Source organism: Lissotriton helveticus, chromosome 6 (genome assembly GCF_964261635.1).
Source record: "Lissotriton helveticus chromosome 6, aLisHel1.1, whole genome shotgun sequence".
Classification (NCBI taxonomy): Eukaryota; Metazoa; Chordata; class Amphibia; order Caudata; family Salamandridae; genus Lissotriton; species Lissotriton helveticus.
Genome location: NC_136067.1, coordinates 1,343,367,179 through 1,343,389,816, shown reverse-complemented (window position 1 = coordinate 1,343,389,816; position 22,638 = coordinate 1,343,367,179). Strand labels below are relative to the sequence as shown.

Genomic DNA, 22,638 nt, shown 5'->3' with positions numbered 1-22,638 from the left:
GCCGCGGGAAGCCTGGAGACCGGGAAAGGAGCGGAGCGCGAGGGAGGGGGACAGCGGGGAAATGGAGAAGTGGAGCAGGCCAACAACCGGGAAAGCGGAGCTGGCAAACGGCAGGGGATTAGGGCGCAGGCAGTCAAACAGCAGCAGGGGATCCAAAAGGAAGAAGGGCTGGTCACGAGCAAGCCGGCAAGCAGGCAATCAGGCAATCGGGCAATCCGGCGGAGGATACACAAGCAGGAGCAGAGGTCACAGGTAGACAGCGGCGGAGCTGCAGAGGGAGGGGAGCAACCTACATGAGGGCCAACGGTCGCTCCTTCACCACGCAGCGGATGCCATTTATGGAGCGGTGGGGAGGGAGGCTCAGCTGGGAGGCGGGGGAGGTGGTAAGGGACGACGAATGGGGAGCGGGGGGGGCGGGGCTGCAGGGTAGCAGCGGCGGAAAGCCTGGAGACCGGGAAAGGAGCGCAGCGCGAGGGAGGGGGACAGCGGGGAAATGGAGAAGTGGAGCAGGCCAACAACCGGGAAAGCGGAGCTGGCAAACGGCAGGGGATTACGGCGCAGGCAGTCAAACAGCAGCAGGGGATCCAAAAGGAAGAAGGGCTGGTCACGAGCAAGCAGGCAATCAGGCAATCCGGCGGAGGATACACAAGCAGGAGCAGAGGTAGCAGGTAGACAGTGGCGGAGCTGCAGAGGGAGGGGAGCGACCTACCGGAGGGTCAAGGGTCGCTCCTTCACCTCGCAGCGGCCACCATTTATGGCGCGGTGGGGAAGGAGGTTCAGCTGGGAGGCGGGGGAGGTGGTAAGGGACGACGAATATGGAGCGGGGGGCGGGGCAGCAGGGGAGCAGCGGCGGGAAGCCTGGAGACCGGGAAAGGAGCAGAGCGCGAGGGAGGGGGACAGTGGGGAAATGGAGAAGTGTAGCAGGCCAACAACCGGGAAAGCGGAGCTGGCAAACGGCAGGGGATTACGGCGCAGGCAGTCAAACAGCAGCACGGGATCCAAAAGGAAGAAGGGCTGGTCACGAGCAAGCAGGCAAGCAGGCAATCAGGCGGAGGATACACAAGCAGGAGCAGAGGTCACAGGTAGACAGCGGCGGAGCTGCAGAGGGAGGGGAGCGACCTACCAGAGGGAGTATTTCTTAGCGCCGCGCTGCTTTTATCAATACAACTAAATCAAAAGCTCAATCCAAAACTTGTTCGCTGGCAGACCTGTAAAAAACACACATAATAAAATAAAAGTCACAGAGTGGCTCAGATAACATGATAAAAAAGACATACATGCAATGTACAAAAAAGCGGCTTTTCTTAAAAATTACTTCAGACTCAACTCATGCCTTACATTTTCCTTTTTGCAGAATAGCATGTGCCCACATTAACTAATGTCTTAGCCCAAATGAACCGAAAATTCCTCATCAATATTATGCCCAAAAGGTTGTGTAGTTTGGTATTCTATTATTAGTCTAGACTCATAAACGTCTCAATTCTAAGACCCTGTTGCCACCTCTCTCTCTTACAGGGATAGTGTCAAGGACACAGAATGATAGGAGACTAGTATACTGTTTATGTGCTTCCTTAAAATGTCTGGCTATCGGGTACTGCTTGTCTTCTTTGGTAATTGCCCTAAGGTATTCTAAAACCCTCTTCTTTGCCGGGTGAATAGTACTGCCAATGTAAAACTTGTCACAAGGACATTTCAAAGCATATACTGCATGATCAGTGTTACAGTTAACGTGTTTTTTAATCACATATGGCTTGTTGGGAGAAAGTTTGACCTGTTTGCAATTCTTACTGTACTTACAGGCTTTGCCATTTTGGCATGTATAAAATCCACAAATTGGATTAACCGATTTAGGTGCTTGTGGAATTGTACTCGGGCACAAATTTTCTTTAAGAGATTTGGCCTTACGATAAGTTACCTGTGGGTGATGTTCTACCACCTCTGCCAGGTCTTTAACAGTTTTAAGGATTGGCCAGTATTTTTGCAAACTCTAATTACTGAGGGTGTCGCTGACCCGCCACAGATATATATATATATTATATATATATATATATATTATATATAATATTTTTTTAACCAAGGTAGTCCGTAAGGAATAATCAGTTAGGAATGATATCCAAAGAAGACAGTGGCACACCAAAGGACCGAACACAAGTTTATTGTGCCCACAAACGAAGCATTTCGGCAAAGCCTTTTTCAAGTAGGTGATCTGCGCTCAATTGCCTGTAAAAATACAGGTAATGGATTATTCCTAACGGACTACCTTGGTAAAAGTAGCGGTTGTCGCCACCGCGGCAGGCACTGGCGTCAACAGGAAGGTGAACGGTCAAGTGCAGCAAATAGAGAGAAACAAATATATATATATATTCACTGAAAAAACCATAGGTTTCAGGAGTTATATAGTTAGGAATTAGCTTTTAAAAAACCTTTGAAATTCACTCAAAAAACTATAAGTTTTAGTGGTGTTATAGTTAGCTGGACATTTTACTCATACAAAACCATTGAAATTGCTCCTATATAGTTAGTTGTACTAACTATATTTCGCGCACCCGCAATCCACTGCTGATGATGTCACAGATTAGATCATTCATGACATGGTCAGTGACATCACTGATGACATCTCAAATGACATCACTGATGACATCATCCAGTGAATGTGGTTTGCTTCGTTATTTAAATATGCATTATATATATAGCAATTTGCATTGAAGAATAAGTGGATATATATAAATAAATATTTGGATGGAGGATTTAGTAGCAGTGTAATTGACTGTTTACTTGACCAATTTATAATGTCTCACTAAATATAGTGGATAGTGACTAAACTGTGTGAATATCTGTATCACTTTGTCAGTTGTTGTGTAAACTGATTCTACAGTTGGTTACTAGCTATGTGAAAGTCTATATTAGTTATTGATTAGTTATCTGAGTATTTGTATGGGAGTGTGAAAGTGTGTGTGGTTCAGTGGGGGGGGTGTGACTGTCCAAAGATGTGTGAATAGTTGATTCAGTAGATATATGAAGTTAAAACTACATGTTCTAACAGTTGTTTGGGTGAGTGAATATCTTTATGGGTGTGGTGATGAGCAAATATATTTCTCAATGGTACAGGTCCAACAAACTAGAAAAATAAAAAGCAGTGTATGTGTCAGTTGTTGTATATAAATAAGTATACATAAGACACAATGATTGTGTGAGTGACTGTATGGATAACTGTATACTTGTAATAATGATTTTATAATTCACTAAGTATGACTTACTATCTAAATGAATAGAAGAAGTGGTGTTTGTATAAGTGTTTTGCTAAGTAAGTATGATCCATTGTTTGCATAAGTGAGTAGGATGACTTCATATGTGAATAGGATGCGTGCTGTTGTTTAATGTCGATATAGATGTATAAGTATTTTTGATAGTGTTCTATTGTTCATTGACAGCATGTATGAGTGAATCCATAGGTAAGTGATTAGATGTGTGTATACATCTATGAATCACTGAGTGGATTTTTAGATACTTGTATTGCTGTGACAATGGATTTAAATATGATACTCTGTATTTTACAAAGAGTGATGAAAAATTGTAATAGTGTATGAAAAGGTGTATGTGATTGTCACGTGGATGATGTCATCAGTGATGTCATTTGAGATGTCATCAGTGATGTCACTGACCATGTCATGAATGATCTAATATGTGACATCATCAGCAGTGGATTGCGGGTGCGCGAAATATAGTTAGTACAACTAACTATATAGGAGCAATTTCAATGGTTTTGTATGAGTAAAATGTCCAGCTAACTATAACACCACTAAAACTTATAGTTTTTTGAGTGAATTTCAAAGGTTTTTTAAAAGCTAATTCCTAACTATATAACTCCTGAAACCTATGGTTTTTTCAGTGAATTTCAAAGGTTATTTAAATGCTAATTCCTAACTATATAAGGCCTGAAACCTATGTTTTTTTCAGTGAATTTGCAAGGTTGTTTAAATGCTAATTCCTAACTATATAAGGCCTGAAACCTATGGTTTTTTCAGTGAATTTCAAAGGTTTTTTAAATGCTAATTCCTAACTTTATAAGGCCTGAAACCTATGGTTTTTTCAGTGAATTTGCAAGGTTTTTTTAAATGCTAATTCCTAACTATATAAGGCCTGAAACCTATGTTTTTTTTCAGTGAATTTCAAAGGTTTTTTAAATGCTAATTCTATTAGCGGATAACGGTTTTATATATTAAAACGTTTTTTTAAATCTCAAATGCCTGCTTTGCTAACAGAGTTTTTAAGCACAGGCTCATTTGTCTCTGGTGGCCATCTACCTCTCTACCTCTACCTCTCTACCCGCACACATATACACATATATATATGCATATATATGCATATGCATTTATATATATGTATGTGTATATATATATATACACATACATATATAATCTGCATATCCATATAAATACAAATATAAATGCATGCATACATATACATATATGTTATTTACATGAAAGTTTTAAAAACACTAATAAAAGTAAAGCTAAAAAGCCACCTCATTACAAACAGAATGGCTTTAACTTAAATGAGGGCGAGATCTATTGCATTTTCAATGCTTGTTTGGTTCCATCAAAAAGGCATTCAGATGTGTCACACATTTGCCATAAATTCTGAATGTTAGCACTCTAGTTGCTCATTAGATCACTGTAGTAAAGCTCCTGCTCACCAGGGAAGTCTGCTGCTGGTATTCAAAGTGCATGTTTCAGTCTGCATGTCAGAATTTCTTTAATGAAATAGAAGAGGATTTGAGAAGTCACTCAAAATGTGCCCTAATTTTTCTTTCTTCAGCACTAATCATAATTTCTATGGCAAAATGAACCCCCTCGTTTTGTTCCTTTGCAAATTAAATGTTTTAAGTGTTAACACTTTATTCCAATCAAGATGACTTCAGGTGTGCCATACTTTTGTCATAAGTAAGACTGTTAGCGCTCTAGTTGTTCTTTAGAACACTCTGGGACATTCTGTCATTGGGCTATAGTTGGGCAACATCTGGCTGATATTTGGGCTACATTTGTTTTTTTGTGTCTCTGGTGGCCATCTTTGGGCTACATTTGGGCTCTAACATATATATAGCCCAATGTAGCCCAATATATATTTTTTCAAAGTAAATTTTCGTAAAAAACCACTGGAGCACATATCTTGAGACATAGCAAAGGCACATCATGCTACCAGTCCCTACAATTTTGCCAAGGTGGAAAACCATTCAGCCGTTCGGGCTAAAAGTGAGTCCAACTGCCCTATGGAAATTAACATGGGGAAAACACGTTTTGGGACCCCCCTTTTATCTCGGCCCCCGCTTGACGAATCCCCCCCAAACTTTCAGGGAAGGACCGGAGCGCCGCAAGGCAAAGTTAAGGAAAATTTCAGGAAGATTCCTCAACCGGCGCCAAAGTTATTCCCAATAGAATGTTGCGATTTCCCTATGGAAAACAATCCTAACTATATATACCTACTGGCTATCGCCAGTAGGTAATGTGTGTGTGTATGTATATATATATATATATATATATATATATAAAGGCATGGAATAAAATAACAAAAAAGCGCAAACACTTACAGTGCAGGAAAATTCCAACTCCAGGCTAGGACTAATGTATAAAAAACATAAAAGTCCGTCTGGAGCAATAGTCCTTTATGATGGTGCAAGGGCCGCAAAAAGTACCAGTGCCTATAGTGCAAAGGAGGCAATGTAAACATACAAGCGAACGATAATAAGACAGTTAAAAGAAAGCTAGGAGGATAGTTTAAAAATTCCTTTATTTCAACAGTTAGTTCCTTTGGAAAAACCTTGGGGGATCTACACATATGCCCCCTTGCTGAATTCACAATGATGGTTGTCTTCTTTACAGAAATATATATCTTTCCTAGATCTCCTTGGGTTGCACACTGGTTTCCACCACAAACTGGAAGTAGGTTGAAAGCACAAAGTAGCAAAAATGGGCTACCTCTTTGAAAAAATGCCCAAACTGCGGTAATAATTCGGGTTTTTTTTTCAGCTCTGCAAGTGTCTGAAAGCTGGTAAATTGTAGACTTTAGCACAGCAAACCGTTAGTTGATGACATTTTGTAGGAAAACAGACACTTTTATCCATAGCACTTTTTTCTTATTTTCCCCAAAAAATTAAAAGTGTAGCTATATTTTGGCTATTTTGTCTGTCCATTCCAGGGGAATCCTCAAACCCTGTGTACTTGTAGAATACCCAGACACAAATTTGGTTTTGATAACTTATGTGGAATACCCAGTCACAAATTTGGTGTTGATAACTTATGTGGACTAAACTCTATGAAAAGGGTCAGCACTGCGGGGGTGGGCCTGGGGCGAGGGGGAGTCCCAGCAGTTAAGAGTTTTAAAACATTCGTTTAAACTTGTATGTAAATGGTTGTATGAAGCTTAGTCTAAAACATATACTTCCTAGAGTATGTTGAGTGTGTTTTCCTATTAATTCTTTTAGTAGAAGGATCTTGATGAGATACAGCTCGGAGAAAAGCACACATTACCTTTAGATACACAGTGATTACCTGCGTATCCATTGTTCACATTCCAAGCAGTAACATTTGTAATAAAAAGAATTTGTATATTATTCAAAGAAGTAAAAATGTATACTTTACTTTTCCTTTATAGACTTCCTGCTTCTTACAAGAGCCTTCCTTCAATATCGGAGACGTTTCCTACATTGCGCACAATGATTGAGGTGCTAAACACAGACTCCTCAGCCCACTGTGAAAAGAAACTATAACAATTAGTTTAATTTTAAAAGAGAAGGGCAGGACGCCTTGTTTTTTTGTTATTTATAAAAGGGTAAACTTTAATAGGAAATCAGGTTGTTTATTACTTTTGATACTTTTTTAATAAAAAGTAAATGATTGAGTACTTGAATCATTTTTGGTTACTGTTATTTTTGGGCTTCCATTTAAGATGTGGACATAAAAATCTGGTTTTGTACTTGGTTAATTCCACGGCTTACCTTGAAAAAGACCAGCAAATCTTGTTAAGCGTGAGATCGAAATAACTAAAATAAGATGTTAAAAAAAAATAAGCTGTATGTTCCATGTGCAAATTCTTTTTCAGGTTTGTTTTCTGAAGGCACTTTTAAAATGCAATACCTCTGTTCTGTGTATCACAATCAAGGGTTTTCTCGGACTTTAAATTATTCTTGTGTTTTAACTGTGAACATTTTCATTCAGTTTTGTTTTGTTAATGATGCTAAAAGTATGTGAATCACTGGAACGTTGAACCATATCTGTTTTAATTTAGCTTCCTGAGTTCAGTTAAAGCTTTGGCAGTTGTTCAATTAGATCTGAAAGCTAAGGAAAAATATAATTATGAAATAGAGGCCAGTCTGGTATCAGGGTACTTCAACTAAGTATGCCTGAATCTTTCAAAACGTGGTGAGTAAAGTAGTCAGTGCCAAGAGATCTAACGACCTTGTGCTTAACATCTGACTGCTGTAAGGCTCTTTAATATATTTACAAATTGTGAAGCAGCGTACCCTCTTAACTTTGATATCCAACTCTGTTTTGTACTTTACCTGGTAAATGGAACATTGACATCAAGCAAATTTAGCATGTCTTTAAAGGACTACGAATGATTGACTGGTTTTGAAATGACAGTCTCACGTTTTTTAAGGTTTTAAGTGAATCTGTTGGCTATTGCGGACTTGAATATCTATGAAAACCTAATTGCCATAAGTAGAAAAATACTAAAAATGTTTACCCTGACTGAGGTTTGGGAACTTTCAGCAGAGCTATTTTATTGCATAATCAGTTTTGACATTGGATAGTTTTACTTTTTGTTTCTTGATGTTTTAACTGTACCAAAACAGCCAATACAAGTACGCAAATTCCATATTGATGACTTGACATTTTGCTCATAATATGAAAAATAAGCTTTTATTTTCGATAATGGAAAAATGGTGAATAAAGTGGTGATGGTTTCAAATTGAAGTTTCTTTTGTGCACTTACTAATTGTTGAAACAATGTTTATTTGAATGATATCTTCTCACACAGTAGCATTTTTAGTTTTAACACAGGTAAATGAAATGGTAACAGTTTTCATTTATGATACCTCTTCTCAAACACTCAGCTGCACAAACATCTCTAGGCATCACTGAAATGTGCCAAAGCATCTACCTTAGCAGACTTGTGCTTTTGTAACCCGGAAGTGAAATTGGTGCTCGGTAAAGGTGCCACCTATATCTGTGGCGTTAGTTCCTTTTTCCCACACTCCAAATATAAATGTCTCCTACAGCTTTACTGTGTTTACTTAAAAGAGACTATTATTTATATAGATTCCTTACCTTAGAATTACCCCCAGGCGTCAGACTGGTTCCAGAGAATTTTTTCTCAGCAGTACCCCTGCGCGTCGGTAAGTGGCATCGGTCAACTCCGCATTAGTCGTCAGCGTCTTTGTCGCAGTCATAACGTCGTGGTATCTACTTAGAAGCCGCCCCTGCGCGCTGACGTAATTTCTTTCTGTTTCCGCGCCAGCCAGCGCAGGTCCGGAGAGAGCGGTACCCTTTTATCGTTTGTGGACATCTTTTTTCGAGTCTTCTGACTGCTGGTGCATGTAGGATTGTCCCGTCCTCAACCCGGCTTCAAGCTCTGTGACTCCTGTCACAAGCTGATGTCAGTCACAGACCCGCACCTCATGTGCCTTTGGTGCCTAGAGCGCGACCATGATCTGAGGTTGTGCTCCGACATTCGGGCCCTCAACCCGAAGTCTTTGCAGGAGCGGTCCCGAAAGCTTCTGGATCCCTGGCAGCCGGCTCTGCATCGCTCGACTGATGGCTTAGAAACCGGCTTAGAGGCTGTCTTATGGCAACTATTTCAAGATGGCATAGAGCTTCCAACACTGTTTATTAGTCGAAAATTGTTTCCACGAAAGAAGAAATATCCATTAATTGAAAAGGAACTCCTCGCTATCAAATGAGCCGTAGAGAAATTACGATACTATCTTGAAGGGAAGCATTTTACAGTGTATACAGATCATGCCCCTCTGTTGTGGATGAGCCGTAATAAGGGTAACAACCCTTGTGCCCTTTGTTGTTTTTTGTCCCTTCAACCCATCGTCTTTGAGATAAGCACCGTAAAGGTACTGAGATTGGGGATGTGGACTTTCTTTCTTGGATTCCACATTTCCCTGATCTGGAAAATCTTAGGGGAGCGTTAAGTCAGAAATAACACACCTCCAACCACAAATTGATAGACACCCACGAAGAATGCTGGTGTGTGCATCACCGAGTCAACCCTCTTCTTTGTTTTCAGCCGGTCACCGAAGACGCATGGAACAAGGCTAACGAGCCTTGGGCAACTCCAACATTCAGAGGACATGACTGCAAAAACCTCAGGGATTCCCCAAGCTCCAGAGAAGACATCACCAGAGGTCGAGAGCCAATAGAAAATGCATAAGGCCAGTCAGGGGTGGAGGTGGAAATTGAGGAAGTAGAAGACGCCAAGGTGAAGAGGGACAGTACAGTACCGGGAGAAAACCAACAGGAGAAGAATCTCCACTGACAGCTGATCTGAGCGCAACGACAAGACATCAAGACTCCAGAGGGACCTGGACCGAACGGCAAAACACCAGGAGGCCAATGACCGGAAGAAAGCTCCTGGAGAAGCATGGGTTGCACAGATGCGTGCAGGTATCCAGGCTATAAGCAGGAGGAAGGAGGGAGCAACAGACGAGCCCCACCGAGCAGGCGCTATATAGTTCACTTAAGGGCACTGTAAAACACACTACCAACTTTCACTCAAGAGCACTATCCTGACTGCTGACCTAGGGTTCTATATAAATCTGGGAACATAAAACGCACACTTAGTGACGGTTTGTTGAACAGTGGTGATCTCCCCACACCCTCCCCTAGAAAAGAGTTAAGTGTGAATGAAACACTTACCAATGCCACTTCTTTTGTTTGAGGTGGAAACGGCGTTGATACTCCAGAACCGCAGGACACCAGAAGTGCCTAAAGAAGAAGAGACAAGAAGACTTATCACCATTGTCTCAAAAGAAATATACCTGGAATAAAGTAAAGAAGAAAATAAATATACTTGAGTTAGACTGTTCTATCCTCAAATCCTCTTACAGGTCCCCAGGCGTACATTTACTTATAATTAGCGCTATACCTCTGGATTGGTGTCATCCAGATAGGGTTCTAATTTGTGCTTTAGAAATCCTTGCACCAGGCTGCCACTCTTACTAGACTCCTTTATCATTTGGTTTTTATATTGCCAAATATCCTCCTTAATCTTAGTTATTGTTTCCCCATTAATCACCATGGTACCCTCACAAATTATATTGAGTTTCAGCAGCTTTAAAATGCTGCGAACATGGTTCTACCAGGGAGTCCCGGGCAGTCGGGGATAATGGGCTTACCTCCCTTATGACGGCCAAATAATTGTCCACTAGTCTGTTTCTCTGTAGGCAAACCCAATAAATCTTTGGAACTAAGGCAATAATATTGGAAAAAGATTTAATGTCCAGTTCTAAATATAGCGCTGCTAAAGGCGTGCCCGGACCGAACAGCAATATTGCTCTCAGAAACCTGTTCTCGATTTTCTGAAGCATAGAAGAATCTAACCCCAGATTTCTGCTCCATATGTTGATGCTGTAACTCCCTTTGCTCTATAAACATGTAGTAGTGAACTTAATGACTGCCTCCCCCTATTATTTACTACCAACCAATGACTGCGGCTGCTGCCTCTTTTAAAATTGAAACTGCTTTTTCCCTCTGCTGTTCCAAGTCAGTTTAGTGTTGTACCGAATCCCAAGATAGTCAAAATATTTACCTGTTACAAGATCTTGCTGTTCACCGAAAAAGAACACTTTAACTCGGTGCTTGGCTTCACTATCATAGATGTCGTTTTGGAAACAATGATGGTCAAATATTTCCTTGCAAGGTTGTCAAGGACGGCCTTAATCAGTTTATGCTTAGGAAGCTTGGTAAGAGAAAGGAAAACTGTGTCATCCTCGTATAACAAAACGGAAATATATGTATTACTGACCTTCGGGCAGTCACGTTTCAGACTATCTGGGTAAGGTCCAATATCATCAAGAATAATGAAAAGAGCAGAGAGGCCAGCACACACCCTTGCCACACGCCAGTAGTTATTGGTAAACTCTCTGTGCATTTTCACATAAGATTTCAATCAGCACACAAGAAAAGTATTTGTTCAATGTACAATCAAAACAGATTCTTTGTATTATTCCAATTCCTTTATTGATTTCTTTCTTTAAATTTCATTTCTTCCAAAGCATCATAGTAGCCAACACGTTTCGTCCTCCTTTGAGGACTTCTTTAGGGCTTAAATTTCAGATATTAGCTTCTGTGAAAATGAACCACTTCTTATCTTATTACAGTAAGCCTTCCGATATTCGTCCCAAGTCCTGTGTTTATTTGTTAGTGTCCAGTGCTTGAATTCCGTTTTTTTCTCTCTCTTAAGCCTGGCACAATCTGCAACATGTGATGTCTTCATCTGTTATGTTAAGCCATGGTAGGCATCATATCCTTTCGAAGCCGGTAGTGCGTTTTCCTTGTGTTCGTGTGGTGTCTTGTTACTTGCTGTTCATAACTTGCAATAATTCTAATATATCACAGAGATCTATGGATTGGCATCAAGGAGCTACATGCAAGTGTCAAGGTATGGGTTTAGAACCTTATTGTTATATTCAAAATCTGTTAGCAAGATTGCTAAAAGAGGTCATTCAGAAGTTAGAAAGTCTAACAGGGTTTTAAATCATGACTTTGTGTTCCTCCCGACCAGGCACTCTTGACAATTTGTAATCCTCATTGTCTTTTGTAACATACTGTAGATTGATTTGAACACTTATGATTTATTTTCTTTTTTTAACGTGTGCATGTGATGTAACATACTCTGACACCCTACACTGGGATGAGAAATACTATGAAACAATTAAATAAAAAATGAGAATTTGTAAAATCATAATTTGTGTAATTACCCAGATCTGACATATTTACGGTGTGTGCTCATCTCTTATACACAGAGGTTGAACAACGTCAAAAACCTGCCTCCAAATCATATTTTCCTTGTACAGATCACAAGCTGTGGGTCTTAGTTTCCCTCAATTGCATTAGCATTTAGGTGTTAGGCTCCAGGTAGTTCCCACCATGGTGATACTCAAACAAAAGGAGTGCTGATGGCCCTTTAAATTAGGCCCTTGTTTTGGGGTTCCACCAGGTGATACTCGAACAAAAGGAGGGCTGATGGCCATTTAAAGTAGTCTATTGTTTTGGGTCCACCTGGAAGTGAAAGTAAAAAAGACCCTTCACCGCCTGCAGGTTGATGCTCAGAATAAAGAGCTGTCAGTGGTGGGTGCTGCTGAATGTGTCATAGTGTTGGCAAATTATGCCAGGCCAAAATCAGCATTACCTCAGGGAGGGCACCCTGGATCCTGGACCATGCTTAATAACAGCCCCGGGATCTGGCAGGAGCACCCTCATGTTCTGCACTGTACTGAGCACATGTATCTGAAAGAGACACGTTAGTGAGTGATTCCTTACCTTTGAATATCCCCAGGCGTCAGACTGGATCCGGAAATCTTTGCGTAGCAGTACCCTTGCGCGTCGGTAGGCGTCGTCTGCGGCTCCGCGTCCGTCGTCGGCGTCGTGGGTGCCGTGATGACGTCGTCGGAGTACTCCGCGTACTGACGTCAGTTCTTCTTTTTTCCACGCCAGTGTGAGAAGTTGGCCTGGTATATGATGCTCACTAGTTCTAGTGATCACCTTGTACCCTGCCAAGCAACCCCCTTGGTGCAGGTTGTAAAGTCAACCTTATAGACAAGCTATCCATGGGGTAGCATGGACTAAGCAGTCTTAGGCTAAACTTTGTAAAGGCATGTGAAGCAAGCTGTTTTACCATACACAATCCCTTGAATACCAAATGAAAGGACACCACACAGATATATATTGAAAATATATATAGATTTATTTCTACAAATAACCCTGATACTCTATATGAGCACAGAAGCAAATGCGTTAAAACAAAACACAGTTTAAATATACAAAAGTTGCACAATTATGGATGAGCCCTAGGGGCCACCTAAACCATATACTAAAATAGTGGTATAAGAACCACTATGGGGAAAGTGAAGAGGCCTAGGGCCTGGGGAATCGCTGGAGCTGTTCGGGACTAGCAGTGAAGAAGTCGGGAAAGGCCCGCGGGACTCGGGTGCAGTGCGGAAAGTGCACGCATTACCAATGCAATGTCAATGGTGCGTAAAAGTTACAAAGTTAGTTATTAAGGAACCTTCCGAGTGACCTAGAAGGACGAAACTTTAGACAAACACTAGAGGTGTATACCAGTGTGGGAACACCGGCGTTGCTGAGTTACCTGACCCACAGGAAGCGGGTGCACAGGGTCGAAGTAGTGTCGGGTTTCGTCACGCAGGTCGATGGTGCTTGGAGCTGAAGATGCTGCAGGCGGCTCGATGTGAAGGGTTCCGGTGGATCCAAGGGTGGATCTGAGGAGGTGAAGACCTGAAAGCAGAGGGGACAATGTTCAAAGTCACTAGCCAGTGACTACCGTGGAACCAGGAAGGAACCAGGCGATGTCGGGTGCAAACAGGTGATGTCGTGAAGATTGTCTCTGCAGCCACGTGGACATGAAGAGGTCAAGGACGTCCAGGAGTCAGTCACGAGCTGTCCCACGTAGGCTCTCGCTGATGGCGGTGTCGGCAACTTGATTGGAGCAAACAGGCCTTGGCTAAAGCAAGCCACGCAGGAAATGATTCAAGCTTCTCACTCGGACCAGCAAGGTCAGAGCGGGTGCTCCTTTTCAGGGGAGCAAGGGCCAGTCTGGAGCAACCAGACCAGTGGTGTAGTTTGTCGTTTTCGTCGCCAAGATGGCCGCTAGCCCCTTGGCAAGTGGCCGGGATGGCGCGTCGAGTGGCACAGTGCAAAAGAGCCCCACGCAGATCGTGGAGATGCTGGGGGGCTGATCTTCGGTGCAAGGGCTGCTCGAGGTTGGGGCTTCTCAAACCCCAAAGCACAGCATCGAGGGTGCCTCGGGTGCTGCGCAGTCAGCTTCTCGGGGGTCTTTCAAGAGGTCCGGTCCCACGTCTCTTGGTGCCTCCACGGGTCCCTTCTTTGCAGGGACTGTGGATCGGGCTGTGAGAAGTCTGGGAGTCGGGCTCCGGCGGGAGGCGGCGGCAAAGCAGACGTCGAGTTGCTGGATGGTGCCTGTGTTCACAGGGTGGCCACTCCTAGGCCACAAGGGAGATGCTCTTCAGTCTTCTGTGCAGCAGAATGTCGAAGTCCAGTCGTCTTCTTAGTTTCAAGTTGATTCAGGATGATCTGAAGTCTCAGGACACAGCTCCCACTCTTATTCGAATCTGGGGGGCCGGATCACCTACTAGGTCCCTCCTCTGGGTGGGACCAGGAAGGGGGGTGGTTACACCCCCTCTCCTTTGTCCAGTTTCGCGCCAGGACTGGGGCTGGAAAGCCCCAGCACCGGTTTGAACTGGCCTATGCACAGGGACACCGTGTGTGCCCCAGGCATGTCTGATTCTATTCAGCCCTGTCCTACCCAATACACAAAATCCTGTCTGGGGTGGTGCTAGCACCTCCCAAGGCAGGAAACCCTTTGTCCAAGCTGCCCTCGCTGGAAGGACTCCCAGCAGCAGGAGGTCAGACTTGTGTCTGTGGTGGCAGCATCCATTTTGTGATGCTGAGGCTCTGTTTAACTTTAACCGGGGTTCAGGTTAGGTACATGTCGTGTCCCTCTAGAAGGGTGGAATGCTACCCCCGTCGCCAGAACTGGTGGTCGCCGTTATGACGTCGTCGGAATACTTAGACGCCGCCTCCGCGTGCTGACGTCAGTTCTTAGACACAGCTTTTCTGCGCCAGAAGCGCTGAGCCATGTTAAAAAACCAACACTGGTGGCATTGAAACTAGAGCCCTGAAAGGGGATGACCTTAACCCTAGATACCGGTTCGCAGAACGGGGAGGATGGGTGGGTCGGTAAGGAATCTATCACTAAATAATGTCTCTTACAGATATATCGTTACACAAGTAGTAACTTTTGCATCTGAAAGAGACACGTTAGTGACAGATTCCTTACCTTAGAATAGATACCCCAGCAATACCAACCCCGGTGGTGGGTCTGCGAACCAATAATCACACCAGAAAGTCCTGGAGGACAGAACGGCAAAAGAAGCCATCCCTCCGGACTTGACTGTCCACGCAATAGTGTCTTGCAAACGTGTGCAGCGAGGCCCACGTAGCTGCCTGACAAATGTCCTGCAAGGGCACTCCCCGGCCCAGGTCAGTTGTAGTCGCCGTGGCCCGAGTGGAATGAGCCCGTAATCCAACAGGGGGCTCCTTTTTGGCCAAGGAGTAACATGCCTGGATACACAAGATGATCCACCGAGAGATGGTCCGCTTGTGCACCGCCTTTCCCTTCTTAGCGCCCACGTAACCAACAAAGAGTTGGTCATCCACCCGGAACTGGCGTGTGCGATTCAGATAGAAAGAGAGCGCACGTTTTGGGTCCAGACGGTGGAGCCGCTCTTCCTCTTTAGAGGGATGCAGTGGCGGAAAGAAGGTAGGCAAGGTGATAGACTGCCCGATGTGGAAGGCCGTGACAACCTTGGGCAGGAAAGATGGCCTAGTCCGCAACACAACCTTGTCCGGATGGACAGAAAGGAAAGGGGGTTTAGATGAAAGAGCCTGGAGCTCACTCACTCTCCTGGCAGAGGTGATGGCAACCAGGAAAGCAGTCTTCAGAGTAGGAAGGCGGAGAGGACAGTTGTGAAGTGGTTCAAAGGGAGCGCACATCAGAAATGTAAGAACAAGGTTCAAGTCCCACTGAGGCATCACAAACGGAAAAGGAGGGAACGTGTGTGTGATGCCCTTCAAAAACCTATTTACAATTGGAGACTAGAACAAAGAAGGTTGATCAGGCAGCCTCAGAAAGGCTGAAAGGGCAGAAAGATAGCCCTTGATAGTGCCCAGAGCAGAGCCCTGCTGGGCAAGAGAAAGAAGGAAGAGAAGAACCTCAGAAAGAGGAGCAGAAAGTGGATCCACAGCCTTTGCTGTGCACCATGCCACAAACTTATTCCACCTGCAGGCGTATACCGATTTTGTGGAGGGACGCCTGGCTGCCAGAATGACATTACAGACTTCAGGAGGCAAGTCAAATGGCCTCAACTGTCGCCGCTCAATCTCCAAGCATGGAGGTGGAGACTGGACAGGTTCGGGTGGAGGACCGTCCCCTGCTGCTGCGACAGAAGGTCCTCCTGAAGAGGCAGACGAACCGGGGGATCGACTGACATACTGAGTAGCTTGGGATACCAGTACCTTTGTGCCCAGTCCGGAGCAACAAGGATGACTTGTGCCCGGTCGCGCTTGATCTTCTTCAGCACTCTGGGCAGGAGTGGTATAGGCGGAAAGGCGTACAACAGACTGCAACTCCACTCGCGACGAAAAGCGTCGCCGAGCGAGTGCCGCCTTGCAAATTCCAACACGCAGAACAGATGACATTGCGCGTTCTCTTCGGGGGCGAATAGATCTAACCAAGGCTCTCCCCACTGCTGAAAGAGGCCTTGCGCCACGTTCGAGTTCAGACGCCATTCGTGATCCATCATGCACCGACGGCTGAGTTTGTCTGCCCTGACGTTCAGAGAACCTGCCAGGTGTTGAACCACCAGGGTCACGCCCTGATGTTCCAGCCACTGCCAGAGGCGCAGAGCCTCCTGGCAAAGGGTCCACGACCCCACCCCGCCCTGTTGGTTGCAGTACCACATGGCGGTGGTGTTGTCCGTGAACACCTGCACTACACTCCCCCGGACAGAGGGGATGAATGCCTTCAGTGCTAGACGAATCGCCCGCAGCTCCAAAAGGTTGATATGGAGCCGGGACTCCGCCGGAGACCAGAGGCCTCTGATCTCTGCCTCTCCCATGTGGCCTCCTCAGCCCTGGAGGGACGCGTCCGTCACAACTACGTGCTCCGGTTGGGGAAGGGAGAGGGATCTGCCGCTGACCCAATCGCGGTCCGTGAGCCACCACTGCAGCTGTCTCGCAGTGCCCTCCGAGATCAGGACATGGTCGGAAAGGTTGCCCTGATGCTGGGCCCACTGAAACTTCAGAGCCTGAATATCCCGAGCCCGCTGCTCGGGAGGATAAACCCGAAACTGCGCCGAGTCGAGAACCGCTCCGATGAAGAGGAGCTTCTGAGAGGGGCACAGGTGTGACTTCGGCACATTGATGGAGAACCCCAGCTGGTGCAGGAGGTCTGCTGTCGTCTGGAGGTGGCTGACGACCGTCTGGGGCGAGCCCGCCTTCAACAACCAGTCATCGAGGTAGGGGAAGACTGAAACCCCTAACCTGCGCAGATGAGCTGCGACCACCGCCATCACTTTTGTGAACACCCGTGGGGCGCTGGTAAGGCCGAAGGGGAGCACGGTAAACTGAAAGTGCTCGTGGCCAAACGTGAACCGCAGGTAGCGCCGGTGGGCCGGCAGGACGGGGATGTGGAAATAAGCGTCCTGCAAGTCCAACGCTACCATCCAGTCTTCTGGGTCCAGGGCAGCTAGGACCTGAGCCAGTGTCAGCATTTTTAACTTCTCCTTCCGGAGGAAGCCGTTGACGTTCCGTAGGTCCAAGATAGAGCGAAGGCCCCTTTTGCCCTTCTTGGGTACCAGAAAGAAGTGGGAGTAACAACCACACCATACTTCTGGCCCAGGAACGCGCTCGATGGCCCCCTTGGCCAAGAGGGCCGTAACTACCTCCTGCAGAAGCTGCAAATGACCCCCCGATACGCGGTGGTACTGCGGTGGCATGGCTGGAGGAGTCGTCTCGAAGGGGAGGGAGTAGCCCCTTCGGACGATTTGCAGCACCCACCTGTCCGAAATGACAGTGTGCCAGTGGAGGAGGTGATGGCGAACCCTGCCCCCCACTGGCGACTCATGGGCCTCAAAGCACAGACTAGGACGGCTTTGAGGCGGATGCCGCGGGGGAAGGTATGGACTGACCTCGCCGTTGTCCCCGACCGCCGCCACGGCGGTTTCCACGGCCGCCACCGCGTTGGGTATTACCCTGCGGCGCGTGGCTGGCAGCACGTGTGGGTACACCCCTTCCGTGGCCACGAAAGGAGTGAAAGGCAGCCGATTGCTGGTGCGGGGACCGAGAGGCCCAAGGACTTGGCCGTAGCCCTGGAGTCCTTAAAGCGCTCAAGCGCATGGTCTGCCTTGTCCCCAAAAAGGCGACGGCCATCAAACGGCATGTCCATGAGTGTATTCTGGACATCAGCCGAGAAGTTGGCAGATCTCAACCAGGCGTGGCGATGAATCGCCACCGTCGTTGCCATCGCTCTGCCCAGTGAGTCTGTGGTATCCAGTCCACACTGAATAGAATAACGTGCCGCATCTCGGCCTTCCACAAGGGCTTGGCCGAGTTTAGCCCGTACCTCCAACGGGCATTCTGGCAGCACGTCCGCGATCGTATCCCACAGGGAGTGGGTGTAGCGGCCCAAGAGGCATGCGGTGTTGGAAGACCGCAGTACCAAACTGAGGGAGGAGAACACCTTCTTGCCGTATTGCTCATACCTCTTGGATTCCCTGTCAGGCGGAGCCGACTGGAATGCGGTCTGGGAATTGGAGGCCTGGATCACCAGGCTCTCAGGGGTGGGGTGGGTGGACAGGAAACAAGGGTCGCCCGGGGCCGGGCGGTGGCGTCTGGCCACGTTCCTATCTACAGGCGAACCTGTAGCGGGCCTGGACTAAGTGCCCAAAAGAATGTCGGTCAAGGCCTCATTAAACAGCAGCAGAGGCTCAGCCGAGCTTGACTGCGGTTTAAGGACCTCAGTGAGGAGGTTAGTCCTCACGGCTGCGATGGGGAGTTCAAGGCCCAAGGCCTTGCCCGCCCGCATCAGCACCACACTATAGGTAGCCCCCTCCTCCGTAGCCACGGTAGGGGGGGAGACAAAGCCAGTGCCTGGTGATGTGTCCAGACCACTGGCATCCCCAATTTCACCTGTCCAGTCCTCCTCAGACCCCTCCCAATACTCCTGATCACCCATCTCCTGGTACTCAGGGGTGTCAAATGATGGGGCCGGCTTGTGAAAGATGAACTCTCCGAACGGCGTCGTCACCCTAACATTTCCCATAAATGCTTCAAGTAAAACCCACACAAGATTTTCCTCAGGGAGTGCACTACCTTCTGTGTTGCCTACCACTGGAGTATTGAAATCTCTGCATACTAGTATAGTATGCGGTGATCATTCACTACAGTACAATCAGGCCTATAAGATTGATTCCTCAAGAGCATCCAGCAAAGGTTTACCTCTGCCCTTTCTCCCTGGGAGTACATACATAGGCAGTCAAGATATTCCATTCATCTTCGTAGTTAGCTGGCCCATTATGCGCAAGTGATGTATAAGACCTGCCAGCAGATTCAACATCCCTAGGGGTAGGAGGAACAGTAGGAGGGTAAGTAGTAAAAAGGATAGGTGAAGTGTGGCCTGCATGCCCTCCCATAGGTTGGAGGGTGACATCACCAGATGACATAGAAACCATATCTGTCCCCCTGTTACCCTTATTTTCTCCTTCTTGCTGGGTACAATCATACCTCACTTTATGTCAAAGAGTTGGGTTGCGAAGATACGCGTTACATAGCCTGATCCCAAAACGGTGGTATGACGCACTCTGCGAGTGGACTCTTTGTTTAATTACGGCGATCTGCAGACCGGTTTTAATATATTGGTTAAATCAAGAATGAGTGATGCCTTTATACTGGGGACTCCTTTGAGGGGAGCATGGTCCGGTTGTTTGTACTTTTGCTTGTACTTTCCCCCATCAGCGTGGACCCATGGGAAAGAGGCGTTAAGGATTTGAAATGAGGTACTGTGCAAGGAGCTGAGCGGAGGTGAAAAAAAAAGAGCGTTGACTGATACGTGCAGGATAGCGCCGACTGTGGCGACTGAATAACGATCCCAAATGCGCTGCAATCACTCGCACTAGTCATACAGGAGCGCAGTGTTTCTATATACCGGAAATGTCTCCAAGATGCGCCGCTTCCTATTAATCACTAAAAAAGCATGTGTGATGATGGATCTAATGATGGAATTTGCAAAGAAAATAAAGGTATTGCCAATTCGATTTGAAATTTAAGATGGAGAAATCGCAGTTTGAGGTATCTGCTTAGTGAATGGAAGCAAATGGTTGCTTGACTCCTTCTTTGGTCAGTAAATCCGACATGGCCGTGCTATCTAATAAATAATTAAAGATCGAGGGGGCCAGTTCTAGCCCAAGTTGCTACTGGCTCACAGCCCTGGTTATAAAGGAGAGCCCCTATGCTCAAACGGCCAACATAAACATTCTTAACAAGTGTAGGTTATCCTTATTAGACCGAGGGAATACCACTAAAATAGCTGCTAAAAAGGAGCTGAACTACCTTCCTTACTCATTGTGTCTACCAGGGGTGTACATCTCCAATTTTTATTAAGAGAGATAGGGGGTGGGTGAGGGGAGTAGCTTCAGTGTGAGTCAAGCTATTTTCCTGGTGATTTATCAAGTATACATATAACTTGAGTGGGAGCTGATCCTCCTAACTAAAGAGGCTAAAGATGGTGGCGCGCAGCCTCATATACTGATCTAGAGCTGCGGACCTGAAGTAAGGACAGCGTCACGGGCACAGCTTTGCTGCCCGACTCACTGTGCCTCCGCCTCAATCTGCGGAGAGGGATCGCATAAGTAGACTCCCGCGGCTCCACTTACCAACTGGAGGCTCGGCACTAAAAGCGGCGAAGTGTCTGGCATTGATCCGGTGCTAATGAGAGACTCCTGATTCACTGGAGGTAGGCAAGGGCTCCTACCTCAACTAACCAGTCCAAATCACCGTGGGAGACAGCGGGAGGATTTGGGGGTGGGGGGGGCCCGTGAAGCAGCAGCAAGGTAGTGGAGAGCCTCCTATAACCCCCTGGCTGCGGCGGGAATTCTGCGCCTGTGCGGCACATTCCGATCGCGGGCGTGGTCATGACGGCTCCCGGCCGTGGGCAGCACATGTCCACCGTAACTCATGACGGCCGTCATCGGCACCGAACGGGTTAATACTGCCTGACTCCAAAATGGCGGACTCAGGCACTTAAAGCTGTGTTTTCAAGCCCACAACACTTTGACACTAGCTTGGACTTTACTGGGCACCCAGCGCAAGCACAGAAGCATAAAGATACTGAAGATCGGGGAGTAGGTCGCCACCAACTGGGCACCAGTGATAAATCGGGAGTGCCTGACCCTAAGATGGCTACCGCAGTTTGGTCTTCCTCCTAAGCATTCTCTCCCCTTTAGGGGCTATGGGAGCCAGCATTGTTTATGGAACCACAGGGGCCTTTTAGAGAGTGCTTACAGCGGCACGAGGGGAGCATTAAGGAGAAGCTTGGAAGTCTGAGGCAGCCCTGGTTCCTAATAGAGCCCGCATCTGTGCCACCTAAGAAGGGGACCTCTAAGGTGTCTAGCTACGTTACGCCTGCGGAGAAGACGCAAGCCCAGGAGAAAGAAACCCCCGATCCAGTCATGGCCCTGACCAAGGAAGACCTGCTTAGCTCTTTGAAGGACTTTAAAGCAGAACTCCACGCTCTGAACTGCAGGCCTCCATGGCTCAATTGAAAACCAATCTCTGACAACTGCCTGTTGTTTTCAAAATCAGGCCACAACTCAAATGGGTGCGAGGAAACCTCGTTAGACATCCTTCCCCCCCCCCCCCCCCACCTGGAGGGCAATGGTGAGATCTTGTGTCCTTTCTAAGTACTATTGGGAGTCTGGCCCTTCCTTCCCTGTTAACCTCTGTCATTCTCTGCACACTCACGGTGTGGAAAAGGGTCCCAGGATGCCCAACCCCAACATGGCCAACAGTGGTGACTTTTTTTCCCCCCTTGCTGATCTTTTACTTTTACTTACAAAACCCTTCCAGGACTGTGCCTGACCTCAAGAGGACGTCTGTAATTCTCTCGGACCATGGCTCTCACCCCGCATAAACTGACATTCCCCGGAGAACACTTGACCCCTACCCGGACAGCGGAGTTCGAGCATTTTGTCCGAAGCCCGGTTGAGCTGCTCTGTTCAGCTAATTGAGGAGATTGGTCAAAAGTGGCTCCCCATCAGACCCAGCCCCAATTAGTAAATTGAAGCTAGTTGCCTCCACTATTGCTCCCCTATTTACCAAATTGATCAATGTTTCCTTCGAAAATGGTATAGTTCCGGAGAACTGGAAAAAAGCCACGGTCAAGGCCCTCATAAAGAAACCACACTTGGATCCCTTAGACCCCTCCAATTTCAGACCAATCTCGTTGCTTCCAGCTATGAGTAAAATAGCCGAACGAGTAGCAAATCGGCAACTCTCGGATTTTTTAGAGTCCAACAATCTTCTTCGCATGTCCCAGACAGGCTTTAGACCAGGACAGGGGACTGACACCGCTTTGTTAGCCGTTGTCGAGGAAGCCAGAGGCATACTGGACGCAGGAGGGTCAGTGGCAGTGATCCTCCTCGACCTGAGTGCCGCCTTCGACACGGTGGACCATGCAACCCTTGTCCATCGCCTTGGTCTAATGGGAGTGGCCGACTCCGCCCTGGCCTGGTTATCATCCTTCCTCAACAACAGG

General features: G+C 46.6%; 1 protein-coding gene across 2 annotated transcripts in view; it reads left to right on the top strand.

Annotated features, from left to right (window-relative positions):
* Positions 1-7,968, top strand: part of TTC13 (tetratricopeptide repeat domain 13) — a 1,212,286-nt gene extending 1,204,318 nt beyond the window's left edge. For both annotated transcript variants that reach the window (XM_078649075.1, XM_078649076.1), the window contains exon 23: positions 6,652-7,968. In XM_078649075.1, the coding sequence (XP_078505201.1) occupies positions 6,652-6,766 (115 nt within the window). In that variant the 3' untranslated portion in view covers positions 6,767-7,968. The remainder of the gene's footprint in view (positions 1-6,651) is intronic.
* Positions 7,969-22,638: the final 14,670 nt, after the last annotated feature.